Genomic DNA, 18,427 nt, shown 5'->3' on the forward strand with positions numbered 1-18,427 from the left:
AACCAGTCAAGACGCAAGACGTCATGTCTGCAACGACACGTGCGTTTCGCTACGGGACAAACAAAAGCGATCCAGATCCTGTCGTGCATTGCGCGGTTGTTCAAAGCCAAGTAAAAAAAGTAAAAAAAAAAAAAAAAAAAATCAATAAAATGGTTAAACGCTGAAGTCACGGCGTGATAACTTTTCAACACTTGAAAGTCAATCTTGGGCCAAACGTTCTTAAAATCCCAGGAAGTCTCATGGCAGCTGGACGATTGCAATGCAGATGTCTGCTGGTTGAAAGGAAGCAATCCGTACTCCCCACAACCCTGAAAAAGGCCAAGATGCTCATAATGGCCCTTGGCGGGCCATTGTAAACATTGAATAAGCAACCCCCCCATTAGACCCCCCCCCCCCCCCCCCCCCCCCCCTTCATCTTCTCCAGAAATAACCACATCTCAAGCAACCAGGAAGGAAGGACATCCCTCTTGCCCTTCACAGGAAGAAAAAACAAAACAAAAACTATTTGCATTTCAATCTAGCAGATGTCGAGGAATGACGCGTAACGTCCAGAAAGCATCTCATTAAGCCACGTCGTTACCATTAGCGATAAGTAAAGGCACTAAAACCACTTTTCTCTTCTGGTTTCAGTGCTTTTACACCCCAAAACAGTCATCATTTGATTTGGTGGTGTCATTAAACCAGAATGGAGATACTGCTGACTCAGCGTGCGGCCGCAATACGAGGCTCGTAAAAACCCCCCCAAAAAAAACCCTGCCGGTATTCAGATACGACGGTGTGGAGTGGTGTTAAGTAATGAGACAAATAGGCTTGAGAGTAGCCCGTCGGGTTAACGCGAGGTTAATTACATTTCTTAAACACAGAACAGGGGAGGCGGCTAAAAAAAAAAAAAAAAACACACAAAAAGAGGGTTGCCGAGCAGGAACATTTCAATGTGGATGAGTCAAAACGGTTTATTAGCTCCATGGGCCGACTAGTGGGAAGGTTGATGGAGGCATAGTAACACACAGCAATTACACTTTACAATTACGTACCTTCGTCATTGATGAATTGATGTGAGGGAAAATAGATGGCTGGGGTGTGAAGTTCTTAATTTGCTCCCAAAAACGTAGAAACACATTCTATTTTAAATGTAAGTGTATTTATACGTTTTTGGGGACACGTATTTATACGTGTCAAAAACGTATTTATACGTTTTTATGTTTTTTTGTTTTTTTTTTTTAATGCTACAACATTCAAAAGGCTTTGATGCAGCCTCTCAACTGCAAAGAGGAAATTGTAGTTTTTACACAAACGGCAGGTGGCAGCAAAGTAAAAGAGATCAAGCAGGACCATGTTGAAAACAAGCTCAATTACTCACAATTCTAAACAGATTGGCGAATAATGGTGAAACTTTCTATAATATTCTAATGCTAATTGCTGCAAAACGGAAACAGACAGAAATGGGTTTTTTTCTCCTGATGAAAGAAGAGACTCTAATCTTTCTTTTGATGAGTTCCATGTTTTTATAGCAGAAGAACTCAATATTCTGTGGGCCGTGCAAAAGCAGTCAAAATCCAGTAAAACAGCTGGGAGTGAAGGGGATTGCGAAATGTGAAAATGGCTGCCAGTCGATGAGTTAAGCAGTCGATGTGTGGGTTTTAGGGTTAGAATGCATTTAAAAATAAATAACAAAATAAAATAAACACATTTTTAATACGTCTTTTATTTTGACTTAATAACAGGAGCTGTAAGAAATGCTTCCGTTTGGCTTCAGAAAAAGGCCAAAGGCTATTTTTGGGAGTCTTTCGGACTATTGTCCAGCATTTCACCTTTTAGCCGCATTATCTCCTGTGCACAAGCTTCCCGCAAATAGTAAAATGTCAAGTGCATTTGCTCCTTGAGACCATCCCGTGACGCAAGTACTCACTTGAGGTGGGGCTTGGACAAGAGAGAGATTATTGATTTTTAGCAGTGTAACGATCAGAATCTCATTTCACTGTCTTCTACATTCAATACCTGTGGAATTAACTCAAAGTATGGCCTTAGAATAGTAACTAAATATTTCATTTACAAAACAAAGATTTCCGATTGTAATTGCTTTTAAATGCCACAACACTCGTTGACTCCGTCACGATGGGTGGTGCGAGTGGGTTAGGGGAGATGGACCCAATGGCGGAGAAACAAGGCAGGGAGACAGACAGGAAGGGCAACGTGAGGAACTTGATTTACAACAAAGATGGTGACGGACATGATGGGACGGAAGGTGAGAGGACTGGTCGGTAAGACCAGACCGGGCAAGGGGAAGAAGGTAGCCATGATGGGACGGGACGTGAGCTGACTGATCGCCATGACTGGACTGAACGTGGAAAGACTCGGCTTGGACGGGGAGAGACTCGGCTTGGACGTGGGGAGACTCGGCTTTGACGTGAGGAAACTCGACTTGACGTGGGGAAACTCGACTTGACGTGGGGAAACTCGACTTGGCCATGGGGAGACTCAGCATGGATGTGGGGAGACTCGGCTTGGACGTGGGGAGACTCGACTTGACGTGGGGAAACTCGAACTTGGCCATGGGGAGACTCAGCATGGACGTGGGGAGACTCGGCTTGGACGGGGAGAGACTCGGCTTGGACGGGGAGAGACTCGGCTTGGACGTGGGGAGACTCGGCTTTGACGTGAGGAAACTCGACTTGACGTGGGGAAACTCGACTTGACGTGGGGAAACTCGACTTGGCCATGGGGAGACTCAGCATGGATGTGGGGAGACTCGGCTTGTCCGTGGGGAGACTCGGCTTGTCCGTGGGGAGACTCGACTTGACGTGGGGAAACTCGACTTGGCCATGGGGAGACTCAGCATGGACGTGGGGAGACTCGGCTTGGACGGGGAGAGACTCGCTTGGACGGGGAGAGACTCGGCTTGGACGGGGAGAGACTCGGCTTGGACGTGGGGAGACTCGGCTTTGACGTGAGGAAACTCGACTTGACGTGGGGAAACTCGACTTGACGTGGGGAAACTCGACTTGGCCATGGGGAGACTTAGCATGGATGTGGGGAGACTCGGCTTGGACGTGGGGAGAGTCGCCTTGTCCGTGGGGAGACTCGGCTTGGACGTGGGAAGACTCGGCTTGGACGTGGGGAGAGTCACCTTGTCCGTGGGGAGACTCGGCTTGGGCGTGGGAAGACTCGGCTTGGACGTGAGGAAACTCGACTTGGATGTGGGGAAACTCAACCTGACGTGGGGAAACTCGACTTGAACGTGGGGAAACTCGACTTGACGGCAAATAACACCAACATGTGGACAAGGTTAACGCTAACGAGACAAGGAAGACAAACCAGACAACATGAACACCCAAAACACAACAAAAAAACCCAACCCCACCGAACCAAAACATGACAGACTCAAGTAAAATATTTTGCATACTAAAACTGAAACAGCATTATTCTAAATAAATGTTTCAAAACAAGACCGATTCCACGATTACCTTCAAACACAAACAATCTGTTTTTCTTAGTAGGAACCACTCTAAAAATTGCTGTGAAGACGTGTTGGAAAATTTGCCAAGTTGGCAACACTGAGGAGGAAATGAGCAGCACAACTTCCTTGACACATCTTTGCGACACTAATCGCATGCAATGCACTGACATCTGCGGACGAGTAGGCGTTGGCGCTGACAAGTCCGAGCGTGAGAACGCGTTGTGACGCGCGAGTTAATTCAAAGCGGCATGCGTGGGGGTGGGGTGAGGCGGTATGGCGACAATGTAACCTTCTCAGGCCACCGGGTTCTCTCCATTTGATTTGCCACTGTATGGCAGGAAACCCGGAAAACCATGCGGCATGGAAAGCATCATTTGGAATGCCGTAGCAAACAGCAATTTTTTTTTTTAAAGAGCTTTTGCTGTAGCTTCAAGCAAAAATGTAAGTTTTTTTTTTTTTCGAACCACAGGTTTTAGAGACATTGCGCTAACACTTGTGTGTGGAGGTGGTTGCTAAATTTTACCTCCATGTCGACACTTCGCACAAACACAAGCGATGAAACGGTATAAGTGTTTCACATCACGGCTCATTCGTTTTATCACTATATTTCGAAAAGAAATATGCCAGGGATTTGTTGATAGGATTGGCAGGTCAAAAGGTGCACATCTGTAGTTTAATGGTAGCAAAAGACAAATGCTCAATTAGAAGTGGATATATAAAAATAGACAAATAGTAAACTCAAAATACATAAATACTGTATTAAAAAAATATATGCAAAAAAAGATGACAAATAACCAAGTGAGAAAACAATACAGAAAGAAAAATAAGCTTTTTATACATATTATATATATGGAAAACAAAAAACAAAAATGGATACTTTAGGGAAAAAGAAATATTTGAAAAAAATACCAAAATATAATACTATATTTTTTTTTTCAATGTAGACATAGTACAAGAATAATAATTAAAACACATTTTTAACAAAAATTAAAACATACACAAAGGCAAAATAATAAAGGCAAAAAAATATATAAAAATTGATGCAAATTTGAAAAAAAATAAATACCCAAAATATTCAACAAAAATAAACAAAATTAGGCATTTGGGGGAAAATCAAGAAAATAACAATTGGGAAAACTATTTATATAAGAAAATACAACTAAAAACCAATACGAAAATAGTAACCACAAAAAAAATGATTTTTGAGATTTTAAAAATAAAAAACTAAAACACACAAAAAGTACAAAAATATATCACAAAAATAATTGACAAAAAATACACACACTTTTGACACAAATAGAGAACATGTGACATTTTTCTTCAGAAAAAAAAAGAATTAATCATTGACAAAAATATTACACAAAATAAAAATAAAAAAAGATATGACAAAAAAAAATACAAAATGTTTGACAACCCCCTCATAAAAATATTAGGAAAAATATACTAAAACAATCTGAAAACAGACAAATACTACACAACAACAAAGAAAAATGTCAATGTCACAAGGGCTGGAAAAAAAAAGAAAACAACATATGGTAGCGACAATAACTACTGGAGGTACAGTACTACTAATATACAATTATTATCAGTTTTACCTGTAAACCATTTCATCCCACAAAAACACACGGGAGAGTGTAGGAGGTGGCGCAGCAACTCGCTCCTTCATTTGTCATCTCTCATTAAGATGGAGGCTAATAGATGGGCCTTGTGACAGTGATGTTAATTGCTTCCCCTGCTCGTCAGCCGAAGGTTGCGCGGTTACGAGGAGCGAAGACGGTGACACTCGCCGATAACCATCAATCATCCTTTTGTTGTTCGTCATGTATAAAAAAAATCTATTGATTTTTATTTATTTATTCCATTCGTACCGAGTCCTAACTTGTTGTTGATGCACCAAAAAAAAAAAAAAAAAAAGTGTTTTTGTTTTAGGGAAGAAGGGGCGGCTGCAGCTGAGCGATGAAGGGAAACGGCGGTGATTCCTGCAAGGCAGTTTTTTTTTTTACTCCCCCCCACCTCCTCCTCCTCCTCGTGACAGCCAAAGCATCATGTGTGACTCACAGCTGGGAAATTCCTTTGGGTGGCGACGGCGGATGATGCGGGCACTGTCTTCGCTTCAGCGCTCGCCTCCGAACGGAGGTGACAGCTCGCCGAGTGCGCGTTTGTGTGTGTGTCATATTATGGTATTGGCTCTAGGCCAGGGGTCTCCAAGTTCGGTCCTCGAGAGCCCCTATCCAGCCTGTTTTCCATGTCTCCGTCCTTCAGCACAGCTGAATGTAATGATCAGCTAATCAGCAAGCTTTGCAGAAGACTGAAAACGAGCCCGATCATGAATCTCTAGGCTAATGGCCTCTTAACTCATTCAAACCCAAAAATGTGTCAGTACGTTTTTTTTTAATACTTTGTCCTTCTCTACCAAAAACGTATTTTTACGTTTTTTTTTTTTTTTTTTATGCTAGAGCACACGGAAGGCTTTGATGCAGCTTCTGACCCGAGGAGGTCGCTTAAAGCAATGGTAGTTATTACAAAAAAAAAGGCCAGCAGGTGGCAGCAGAGTATAAGAGATCAGCCAGGCCCATATTGCAACAAGCTGTTTTTGCTAGTGTTTTCAACAGGTTTGCGAATAATGATGAAACTTAGCTATATTCTAATGCTAATTGCTGCAAAACGGAAGCAGATACAAATACACTTTTTTTTTTTTTTTTTACTAATGAAAGAAGAATCTCTACTCTTTCTTTTGGTGGGGCCCTTTTTTTTAATAGCAATAGAACACAATATTCTGTGGGCCTTGCAAAATCAGTCAAAATCCAGTTGCTTCAGTGAAAATAGCTGGGAGTGAATGAGTTAAGTGCATGTAGTTTGCAGCCGTGTATGGAACTGCATTAGGCTGTGAGCTGCTTTTAATATTCCTAAAAATTCTACAAATTTATTTTCTTTTTTCCCCCCACACAATTATATGTGGATTTTCTCTATTCGCGGGCTGACCAGGGCTCTATGCCTCGTGAATAACAGGGTTCCACTGTAGTGTTCTGTTTTGTTTGGTGGCTTCATACAGACTGAGTATGGCGCAGCAGTGTAGCCTGCCGGCTGTTTGTTATGCTGCATCATCAACCCATTTTTTTACAGGACAGTGACGAGGAACCGGACCGGCCCACGAATAGCGAAAATCCACCTAGGCTATACTGTCATTATGTTATAATTAGCGTACTACTGGTCACTTTATCTGCTTGATGACTTGTTACACTCCCACAAGCACTCCCCCAAAAAATACATTAAAAAAAATATTTAAACAAACCAGCCGGCTGTAAATAAAGAACTTTACAGCATTGAGTAGAGCGCAAACTCGGCCCTTGGTGGAGGTAATAAGTCGGGCGCATGATCCGATCACCAGCCTCGACCGCTTTATTGTTCCTCGCACGCCTCAATCTTTGCTTGTCATTTTACATTCGTCCCTTCTCACTCAGGAAAATGGAGGAAATTGCTGAGCTGGCAAAAAAAACAAAAAAAAACTGCCTGTCCGCGAAGGTCAAAGCGTTCCCCCGCCGCTGACAAATGACTCCCACGCCGCTCGATGGCGTTCTGCTCCGTTGACTTTAACGCGGCGAGGGAGAGGGGGAGCGCGTTACAAGCTGGTACGACACACACAAAAAAAAAATGCTGAATCATTCAAAAGGCAATTATCAATTATTTTTGACTCATCATTTTTTTTTTTGCATGTTGGCCCAGCGGTGCAGTGCCCTAAAACATCCAGTAGATGGCACTGCGGGGACATATTTAATAGCTTTTAAAATACAGTGGTGCTTGGTTGCTGGGCAGATAGTAAACAATTCTTCTCAAAACAAACAAAACAAAAAAATCTTCATGCTGTTTAATGCCACTGCTAATTGAAGTTCCAGCATGACAGACAGAGACCATCTTCTCATTATTATTATTGTTTTTATGCCATGCATTATTTAACTCTTTGACTGCCAAAAACGTTTAATCACGATTAATAAAATCACAATGTATGCCGCCATAAACGTTAAATGACGTCAACTACGTTTTTTTTTTTTTAATTTATTTATTTATTTATTTTAATCAATGGGCAGTGAAACATCTAAGTGCAGCGCTGCCTGGTCAATGGGTTGTGGAATCAAAAACACTCAATAACTATGGCCACCAGATGGCAGCATTGCATCTCTTCAATGGGCTGCCAGTGTATCAAATTACAATGAAAGATGCCGTAATCTGATGAAATAGCAAATTTTCAAGGATGACGTGAATGAATGATGGCAGTAAAAGAGTTAATGATCATTCTATGGTGAAAGACTTAATGTTTGAATTTGAATTTCATCAAAAATAAATGAAATGTGTTTTTGCTTGATAGTACGCAATACAAGTTTCAAGTTCTGCCAGTGTATGTAAATTTATGAGCACAACTGTCACGTTTGAAGATGATCCATGAATGGAATAGTGCAGTAGCAGAAGAAGAAAAATACAATAATGTGAATGTAGAAAAGGAGGAAACCTCATCCAGGGATAATAGAAATGTAGCCACTCATGTAGTGTAAAAGTAAATGCTGCAGAGGGCGCTACTAGCTCATAAATAGGAACAACCATGCGGGTTGTCATGGTCCCATCAAAGCAGAAAATAACTTTGGTCCAAAAAAAAAAAAAAAAAAAAAGTGTACTGTGCACTTTCTAAAAGTGAAAGTGTGACACCATCCTACATTGGTCAAATATTCCAGGCATCCCTTTGTCCCACGTGTCTCGAGAACTGACTATTGAGCAACACGCAGCTGTGAGGAGGATATGATTTAATCGAATCTGATCACCCGCTATGAGTCATTCATGTCTTGGGGCCTCAGAGTGAATCCACGGATGTAGGGAAAAGGTGAAAAGTGGCTGGTGAGTGAAAATATCATGGTGAGTGATTTAGCTGTCGTCCATTGATAAAAAAAATAAATCAAATCATTAAATGCCTCCCTGCTTCCACTAAAAAATTCAACAATTAATTAGAGATGGGGAAAACATGTTTTTTTTTACTTTGTTGAATGTAGGCAGTGGCTTCTATTTTTGAAAAAAAATTTTTTTTATAAATTAATGTTAGTATATAAGTGGCAAAGTTCGCCCGGAAACCAAATGAACATGTGACAATGCTAATCCGTGCTAAAGATGCCGTCTGCACATAACATGAGGTCATCTCAAATCCTGCACACGTCTACAACATGCGGGCAGATTCCACACTTTCATTCATCCGAGAAACATGTGCTTCAGCTGCTGTTTTGGTTAGCAACATGTCGTTATTGCCGCACATTACCTTAGCGCAACGTGAATAAATCCTGCTTCTTCTGAAGCTCAATTTACCTGGAAGCTTGTGTGAAAGCAGTTACATTTGCAACCCTTCTCTATTTTAGTGTATGGCCCAATTTTTCAGGAACTACAGTATCCAAATCCCAAATGCCTTACTCCATAAATAAAGGCCTTATCCTCTGTGCAGTTGAATCATGTCAACTTTTTGCTCCAACATTCCCCTCTCAGTAATAAAGAAGCGTTACATTGTGCAGCTAATGGAAGCCTTGCGGTTTTGGAGGGTCTGGTGATTCCAACCGGGTGACCGCAGAACTCGTGACGAGGCTAAACGCTCTCCTCTCCCCTCCCGTGGCGCGACATATATCATCGGCGCGAGCGTATTATTGGTGTTAGCGTTTGCGGAAGAAGGCTCGGGGATTACAGCGTGACTCATTAGTTAAGCAAAGGTTTATTTCAAGCACGGGGGAGGGAAGCACATGAACGCTTTACGGGATTACTTTTTATTCCAGGAAATGTATATTACGGAATGCTAAGTGCTTTAAAAGAAGACCTGACGACAAGTCAGTAGTGGTCCAAGACTTTTGCACAGTGCTGTATGTAGAATACAATTTCATATTTTGCCTTTTGACATTATTCGTTTTGAGTTATGTCTAATGAACATGGAGGGAAAAAAATAAATAAAAAACGTCGACTCACCCCACAGGTCAAATGTTCAAATCCCACGCTTGCCCCCTCACTTTTTTGATATCACTCCTATAAAAAAAAAAAAAAAAAAAAAAGTCATGAATGCATATGAATCAAATGATAAGGTAAATGAAAGAGGTTGACATGTTATTTAAAAAAAATATTACAATTATTAAAACACCATTAAATATGATTTTTAAATTATACAGGTGCACCTCGATGAATAAGACCATAATGAAACTCATTTTATTTCAGTAGTATTCAAAAAGTGAATACATTAAACACGTACACACAAGCAATGCCATAGCTTAACTTCTGTAATCAAAATTTTCATGTTTGTTATATAAATTCTTGACTTACTGAATTGGCAGTTTTATTATCCTTAAGCTATAATTGATCAAAATTATAAAAGGTAAGATTATTTGTGAATGTATAGATGCAGCTGATTGCATCCATCTTCCATCCATCCATTTTCTTGACCGCTTATTCCTCACAAGGGGGTGCTGGAGCCTATCCCAGCTGGCTTTGGGCAGTAGGCGGGGTACACCCTGAACTGGTTGCCAACAATCGCAGGGCTGCATCCATCTTGATAGGTCATAAAGTAAATGATTATTATCATATACAATTAATTACTTGAATGTACAGATTCCTAATAAATTTAATGTACAATTTAATAAATTATTTGAGTTCATTTCATGACATTATTGGCACAAAGCATTGCTATGCTATATTAGCATCAGTGCAAGTGTGTCTACAGTTATGGCTCATGGCTTGATGATAATACATTCAAATATAAAACTGCACAAACAAGTTTATTTATTTATTTATTTTTTTAATTTGTATATCGCCGTGACACTGGCCGATTTAAGTTTTGGGATTTCCACGCTGCGTGTTTAGTTTGACTGCTAAATCTGTCTCCCTCTTCTATTTCCAGTGGTATCAACACTAAAGGTGGGCGGGGCTTACCTCTCCATTTCAGGAAGAGCTTCAATGACGTCACGGCAGCCAGCGCCCCTCTGAGCTGGAGACACACACACACACGCGGAACACAAGGTGGAGCAAGCTTGCTGGTTCGAGAAGAGGAAGAAGGACGGTCAGGCGGAGAGACGTCAAGTGGACATGGCGAACGTCGGACTGGCGGTCACCAACCGCATCGTCTGAACGACACGTGAAGGGTTTACGTCCGTCTACCGAGGCCATTTTTTTTTTTCTTTAGGCGGCAATTTGGTCTTTCCCAAGACATGACTTGGTGAGCTGTTGCCCCTTTACTTCGCGTCAGGAATTAGTGTTAGTAGCCCACCGTTGTGCGCTAACAACACCACCGCCACTGACATGTCGGACAACCAGAGCTGGAACTCGTCCGGTTCCGAGGAGGATTCGGAGCCCAGAGAGGAGACGGGGAACCCGGTGGGCGTCGGCGTGTTCAGCGGGGTGCTCAGCAAGGTGAGTCTCCTTCTGGCTTTCTAATCACGTGACGTCACTTCCTCCTTGGTTTGATTTCAAACATATCAACGCAACTTTATTTATGAGGTGTTTTAATTCAGAGTTCTTTTTTTTTTTTTTTTTTTTTTTAAGAGGAACATAAAAACAGCAACCTAAAGAAATAAATCTACTGTGAGAATGTCCGAATAAGCAACAACTCAAACTCTATTTGAGAATAACAGAAGAAAAGGGATAACAGTTGTGTGTCTTACCCCCATTTAGTTGACAAGTTTGGCTCATGCCTCAAATCCACTATTCAGTGGTCTTTAAAATGCCTTTTAAAACTTACTGCAGGACCACCAGTGTTTTGTAATGCTATGGTGTTTTCTCCCTGCCTGCTCCATGGGCATGTAAGAAGACTATCTAACCCAGGACAAAGCCAACCCAAAAATAATAGATGCAAACTAGTTATAAATTGGTTTGATGTTGCTGATGATTTGTTGTTTCCTTAAAATGTATTTACCTGGGGTAGTTTGGGCTTTGGCGAGCTTCTTAGACTTAGACTTGACTACATATTGTTTGTATATTAACTTATTTGCTCCCAAAAACGTATAAATACGTTTTTTTGTTTGTTTTAAGTGTCCCAAAGACGAGCATAGAGAAGGCTTTGATGCAGCCTCTGAACTGAAGATAACGGTGGAAGCAATGGTAGTTATTACAAAGACGGCCAGCAGGTGGCAGCAGAGTATAAGAGATCAACCAGGGCTATGTTGCAACACGCTGTTTTCCCCAGTTTTAAACAGATTTCTGAATAATGATGAAACTGGGCTATATCCTATTGCTAATTGCTGCAAAACAGAAACAGATAGAAATGTACTTTTTTTTTCTTATCTGATGAATCAAATCAAAATCAGTCAAAAATCCTATTAATACAAATTAATAAAGATAACAAAAGGAACAGCCGTACCATATAAAATCGAATGGTAACTCCTATAAATTGCTAGATTTTAAGATTGGCACATCCTTTAATCGTAGTGTGCCTCATGTATCGCGAATCGTATCGAATCGTCTCGTGTGGGGAGATGCAAACCGCTGATAAGCACACGTGTTGGCCTTACCGATGGCTTTTATTGGCGAGCTAATGTGCGTTCAATGTCACCGCCGGCCGGTCTTAAAACCGATTGTGTGCGCTGACCTGCTAACCACGCACATTGCGAGATTACACGCGGGAGGAGCTCACCTGCTCGGCGGTGGCACAGGCCAAGTCCACCGTGCGTCACTGAGGCCTCTCCAGTCGGGGATTAATCAGGCTGCAGATGGGAGACGGTTATTTCAGTTGACTTTACATCTGGTAATAATAGTAAAGACCTTTAAAAAAAAAAAAAAAAAAACTACTTTACTCTACTCTACATACTCTATATTGTATGACAACTTTTCAGGAAATTTGCTCATTCACTGGCAGCCATTTTCACTGAAGCAACCCCCTACATCCCTGGCTGTTTGACTGGATTTGGACTGATATTGCAAGGCCCGCAGAAGATTCTGTTCTATTGCTATAAGAACATGGAACCTATCAAAAGAAAGATTAGAGTCTCTTCTTTCAACAGGGAAAAAAAAAAAGTATGTTTGTATCTGTTTCCGTTTTTCCGAAATTAGCATTAAATTATAGCTAAGTTTAAAAAATATTCACATTCATGGTTGAAAATACCGACAAAAAGAGCTTGTTGCAACATGGCCCTGGCAGATCTCTTATAATCTGTTGCCACCTGTTGGCTGTTTTTCTTTTTTTTTTTTTTTAATAAGTACCATTTCTTTAAGCCACCTCTTCATGTCAGAAGCTGCATGAAAGCTTTCTCTATGCTCTTACATATACAAAAACAAAAACAAAAAAAACGTATAAACACGGTTTTGGGAGGGGAGAACAAAGTATTAAAAAGTGTTGGGTTTTTTTATACATTTTTGGGATTGAATGAGTTAAAAAGTGTATTTTATTACCCAACATCACTTTGTTGTATTATTTCTGTATACGTTGGTATAATACCGTTGCTATCATATACTGCCACACTGTCAAAACTTACCTAAAAATATACAAATTTAATACAACAAAAAAATCTGCTTTTTTTTTTTTTTTTTTGACGCTATCATTAATTAAATGGTACATCGCTCTCAGCCCGCCAAAGAGCCTTTAATATGTCTCAAAATGCCTGTGTTACATCATATTACCAAACTCTTTACCAAAGGTCTTCGCAAGTAAAAATGATAAGCTGACAAAGCCGATTCTCTTCTCCCCCCCCGCCCCTCGCAGTGGACCAACTACATCCACGGATGGCAGGACCGCTGGGTGGTGCTGAAGAACAACACGCTCAGCTACTACAAGTCGCAGGATGAGACGGAGTACGGCTGCCGCGGCTCGTTATGCCTCAGCAAGGCCGTTATCACGGTGAGCGCTCCCGACCAAAGCAAGCTGCTTGACTGACGGGTTTCTTTTTGCGCAAGCTGGTTTCGCAGATGAAAATTCCTCAGACAAAACTTAAAATTAATATCAGTATCAGCCTTTTTGCAAAATCTGACAGCCGATAAATGGTAAAAGCTAAAACCATTTTAATCTCAGGAAACTATTTAAATTTTCAGTGAACTTTATAAGAGATGCTGCTGACCCTGCGAACCTTCTCAACCTGTTGTTTTTGTTTGACATTAAAACAAAGAAATGTGAAAGCATAAGTTTTTGGTTTTTTTTTCAATTTTTGAAAAAAACAGGTATTTTCTTATTTAATTAATTGTCTATTTAATTTTTTAAGACATACTGATAACCTCTGGAGTTCCCTGAACATTTTTTTTTTAGAAATATAAAATGAAGTATATTGTCTAAGATTAAAAAAAAACAAAAAACAAAAAAAACAAAAAAACTTCTACATTTTGAAAAGTCTGAAAAATTGATCAAATGCTTTAAGACATTGCAACAAAGTCAAGATTTACTTTACTTTAGATTTACTGTATTTTAAAAAATGTTGACACCAATATTCCCCCCCCCCCCTCCTTTTTTTTTTTTTTTTTTTTGACTGCAAATGAATATTGGCTTCAAATATTGGTTATTAGCCTCCTTGACTACTAATAATCGGCATTGGTAGTCGCCCTGAAAAAAAACATATTGGTCGATTTGTTTTTCTTACTCACATAGTTGACAAGTTTGCCTCATGATAAATGTTCATCGTGTCAATTTGCCCATGGATCGCAAACATTTCGAGAATGCACCATTAAAGGACAATTAATCCTTAAATCCGTCTTTCAGGGAATCTTAAACATCAAAGACACAATAAAGACGCTAATGAGCTTATCTAATTAGCTTTAGAAGAAATATGTTTGCGTCATTGTTTAGTCAAATACCGTAGCACGTGTTACGCAAACTCTCGTCAGGATTGTACATCCTGACCATGTACTTCCAGGGTGTTGCACTATGCGAGCGGCTTCTACTTGCGGATGGAGAGCCCAGATTGTGAGGTGGAAAAAAAAGTGAATGCCCGTAAAGACAAAAAAATAATTTTCACATATGGACGCAGCACTTCATAGACTACTCTTAACTCATTTGCTCCCAGCCATTTTCACAGAAGCTCCCGGCTGTTTTACTGGATTTTGACTGATTTTGCAAGACCCACAGAATATTGTGTTCTATTGCTATAAAAACATGGAACCTTTCAAAAGAAAGATTAAAGTCTCTTCTTTCATCAGGAAAAAAAAAGTGTATTTTTGTTTCTGTTTTGCAGCAATAAGCATTAGAATATAGCTCATTTAAATCAATTTTCACAAATCCTTTGCTCTGCTGCCATCTGCTGGCCGTTTGTGTAATTACTACCATTTCTGCAACCGTCCTTTGTAGTTGAGAGGCTGCATTAAGGCCTTCTGTATGCTCTAGCATAAAAAAAAACAAGAATAAAAAAAACGTATAAATACGTCTTTGGGACACTTAAAACTAAAAAAAAAACGTATTTATACGTTTTTGGGAGCAAATGAGTTACGGTAATATATTTGTCAGTTGACTCAGTTCTTGTATTTTCTTTGTAAAACTTTCTAAATTTCACATATCACCCTTATCCACCTCCTAAAAATGTCTTCCACGACTTCCTTATGAGCGCAGATGTGCCGCATGTGTCAAAAAATGTGAATCAGATGTGGAGCATCCCCGCCAAGCGGGTTCTCATTTCCTGAATCCCCGTCGGACAATGCTGCCTCGGCGCAGTCAGCTGAGAAACTTGAGCCCGTTGTTCCACAGGTACACGTGGTCCAAATATGTGTCCCGTGGTCCGCCCCGGGGCCAACATGGCGTCTTTATCAACCAGACAGACGTCCTGAGAGGAGAGAATGTGTCTTTGTGCAGCAACTCTTCCCCTCGTTCCCTATGGCGCCGAAAAGATTCACAGATGACTTTTTTTTTTTAAACGCGTTCAGTGGCATTACCCTGTACAAAGAAAACAAATAGTTTAATTAGTCACTGTTCTCAGGCACTCGACAACCGTTTTGTTGCCATTAAGTGTGTTTGCGCAGCTTCGACCCTCCCTGGCCAAAGTAAATATTAACCTACATGTCGTACACTCGCACGTTCGCCAGGCCTCATTCCAGCGCAAATACGCCCCAGTGGAGATGATGACGCTTTGCAACCTTCATGTTATCGGGCGTTTCTCAACTGAAACGTTCTAATCAATGGAGAGATAGTCAAGGGTCACCCTCCTCAGAGGTGGAGGCGGGATGGCGTGTGTTGAACGAAAGTGTCGCTACAGGCAGGATATGCAACTCGTGACTTCCTTTTTCACAAGTTTTGTCGTCATGGAGGATAAAATATATATATTTTTTTTTTTTACATGTCGTCTTCCTTCTCACTTTCACGGTGAACTCATGCTCGATGTTGAGTCACACGTCGTCTTTTAAGGGAAGTCAACGTTACGCATTTCTTGACAATATTATGTTATATGTGACCTTACTAGTGTAAACATAACATTCTTATTAATATATAATATGAGTTAAGAAGCAAAATCCAGCAGTTTTTTTTTTTTTTTTAATCCTTCTCAGGGGGCGGCCATTTTGCCAATTGCTGTCGACGGAAGATGACATCACAGTTGCTCAGGGCTCAGACGGCGACCAATCACAGCTCACCTGTTTTCCGAAGCTGAGCTGTAATTGGTTGTTAGCCGAGACCTGAGCAATTATGATGTCATTTTCATTCGAGTTTGCTGCTTAACTCATATTCAACTAATGCAATATTTACCAAAATTTAGGCTAGTGGTGCTCCATTAATTTGAAGACATTTTTGGGGAGGTTGACTTCCCCTTTAAATGGAAACTGATAGAAACTATACTGTACTGTATTATTCTATTGTCCTGAAGTGTTTTGGTTCAACGATTAATATTTGCACTTGTCGTTTTAGGCCAGGGTAAGGTCAGTGTTTCAAAGCCTTAGGTGGGATTTCAAATCAGATTTAAAAGTATGGTATCAAGTCAAGGTTCTGGTCTTAATTTAAGATTGAAAGCACAAGTTAGGGACTAAAATTATCGTCTCTAAATAGGTTTTCCAATGCGGGTTTCAAACCTGGGTGTCGTGGTTATTGTGCGGGATGCTATATGTGGCCATAATGGGGGAAGAAGATGTTAAGTGCTTGTTGCGCTTAAACGCTTTAAATCAGCGTTAAGTCTCGGCAGGATTGAAAGTGGAAGAATCAATAAAATGTCATTATAACGCCGTCACTCACGCTCAAAGGATCAATAATACATACACTGAATTAAACGTTTAACGCATTGCATTATGCATGACAAGCATGTGATGTGTTGTGTAGAGATCTCTATCGCACACGGAGCAGCGGCTTGCTTTTTGTTGCCTATGCACCCGTTCAGCCACACTACGAGTCGGCCGTCACGTCCCCCAACGTGTTGTTTATTCAGCTTTTCCTTTCATATCTGCGCATGTGTGCTTTAGCAGCTGATGGCTATCACAATATAAGCAAACAGCGCCACAACAATATTTTCCTTTTTTTTTTCCTTCTTCGCAGCCCCACGAGTTTGACGAGTGCAGGCTGGACATCAGCGTCAACGACAGCATGTGGTACCTGAGGGCCCAGGACCCCGAGCACAGGCGCCTCTGGATCGACTCCATCGAGCTGCACAGGGTCAGCCGCCACCTGCACTTTGCCGTTACCACGGCGACATTAAACAGATACTTGACACATTGAGCGATTTTTTTCAGCAGTGAAAAGTTAATATTTTGTCCAGAATGAATTTGATGTCTTCATTGTTTTTCATGTACAATTAATACCTTTAAAAAGTCATTTTCCTACTTGCTGTCGACTGATGATGACATCACCTGTGCTGAGGAAGTAGGTAACAACCATGGCTCACCTGTTTTCTGGGTTTGGTCAGGAAACTGAACCATGATTCGTCGTTACCTACTTCCTCGCCACTGGTGATGTCATCATCAGTCGACAGCAAGTAGAAATTTTGCTTTTTAAAGGTATTAATTGTACATGAAAAATAATGAAGTTACCAAATTAATTATAGACAAAATATTCACTTTTTACTGCTGAAAATGGCTCAATGAGTCCATATCACTTTAAAGTCCCTGTGAAGTGAACATTATCTATCTATCTATCTGATTTCACTTTATGTGTGTAGCACTCACTCTTGGCGGAGTGAAAATGGTTGACAACAGCAAGCCAATGGGAAGTCGCTACGACTTCCTCTTTGAATGTCACAACAAATTGGCACTTCTCATGCGGTCTCCAAAGTGCTGAGAATTTTGTCTTGTGCACGTCAAAAACAACTCTGGATGAAACTTAATACTATTCTATTGTTGTGTACAGTGTATAGGTATGATTTGACCAGTCCGATTATGAAATAATGGAGGTTGAATTGCAGTGGACCCCCTACATTCTAACTATTAGGTACCCGTGGCGTTGCATATTTGCAGATTTTTTTTTTATTTTTTCAATTAAAAAATAAAATGCATATTTGATTTTTTTTTGTGGATTTACCTGCCTTTTATTTAGAATATTTTGGGTTAAAAGGTAATTATGCAATATTTCCCAATGCATCCCCCCCCTGAGCCAACCAGGTGCATATAATCGGTAGCAGGGTCAATTTGGCGTTTTTAAGGTCAGGGTTAACATTTTAAAGCAAAGTTTTCTGTCTAAAATTTGGATTTCAATTCAGAGTTTCAAACCCGGGTTTGTTTTTCCAGGTCGAGCTATATTTTTAATGTAGGGTTTCAAACCAAGGTTAGGGTTGCAAGGCAGTCGTGGTATTTTTCTACTTTCATATTTGGTTTTCACTTATTGTCCTGTTAGCCATATTGTACTGAGCAGTCAGGACAGAGAGAGAGAGAGAGAATCATTTGACTACAATTAAAATTAGGGACATTAAAAATGCAGTTTATGATTGAAAATGGATTCTAAAAAAAAAAATGTGGGCTGTTTCTTTTGAGGACAACATTTTTGTTCTAGCCTAAAATATTTGCCAAGTGGTCTCAAAGTGGTTCAGTGTCCATTTATATGCCAACTACTGGCCTGGCATGCGTCTTACGGTGATTATGCAAGCC

At 40.5% G+C, this 18,427-nt stretch overlaps 1 protein-coding gene and 1 long non-coding RNA gene across 3 annotated transcripts in view; one reads left to right on the forward strand and one right to left on the reverse strand.

The window, feature by feature from the left end:
* Nucleotides 1-5,432: 5,432 nt before the first annotated feature.
* Nucleotides 5,433-10,901, reverse strand: LOC144002333 (uncharacterized). Its single transcript, XR_013278706.1, has 3 exons — nt 10,397-10,901; nt 9,443-9,499; nt 5,433-7,083 (listed from the first exon to the last, which is right to left on the reverse strand). It is a non-coding gene; the product is annotated as an uncharacterized LOC144002333 (long non-coding RNA).
* LOC144002332 (ceramide transfer protein-like) overlaps nt 10,426-18,427 on the forward strand; it is a 17,523-nt gene continuing 9,521 nt past the window's right edge. The window contains exons 1-4 of one of the 2 annotated variants that reach the window (XM_077497490.1): nt 10,426-10,679; nt 10,778-10,873; nt 13,158-13,292; nt 16,887-17,003. In XM_077497490.1, coding sequence (XP_077353616.1) covers nt 16,935-17,003 — 69 coding nt within the window. In that variant the 5' untranslated portion in view covers nt 10,426-10,679; nt 10,778-10,873; nt 13,158-13,292; nt 16,887-16,934. Of the gene's footprint in view, nt 10,874-13,157; nt 13,293-16,886; nt 17,004-18,427 lie in introns of both variants that reach the window. The other variant, XM_077497489.1, reaches the window with a different exon arrangement.

The sequence above is a fragment of the Festucalex cinctus genome, chromosome 15 (assembly GCF_051991245.1).
Source record: "Festucalex cinctus isolate MCC-2025b chromosome 15, RoL_Fcin_1.0, whole genome shotgun sequence".
NCBI classification, from domain to species: Eukaryota; Metazoa; Chordata; class Actinopteri; order Syngnathiformes; family Syngnathidae; genus Festucalex; species Festucalex cinctus.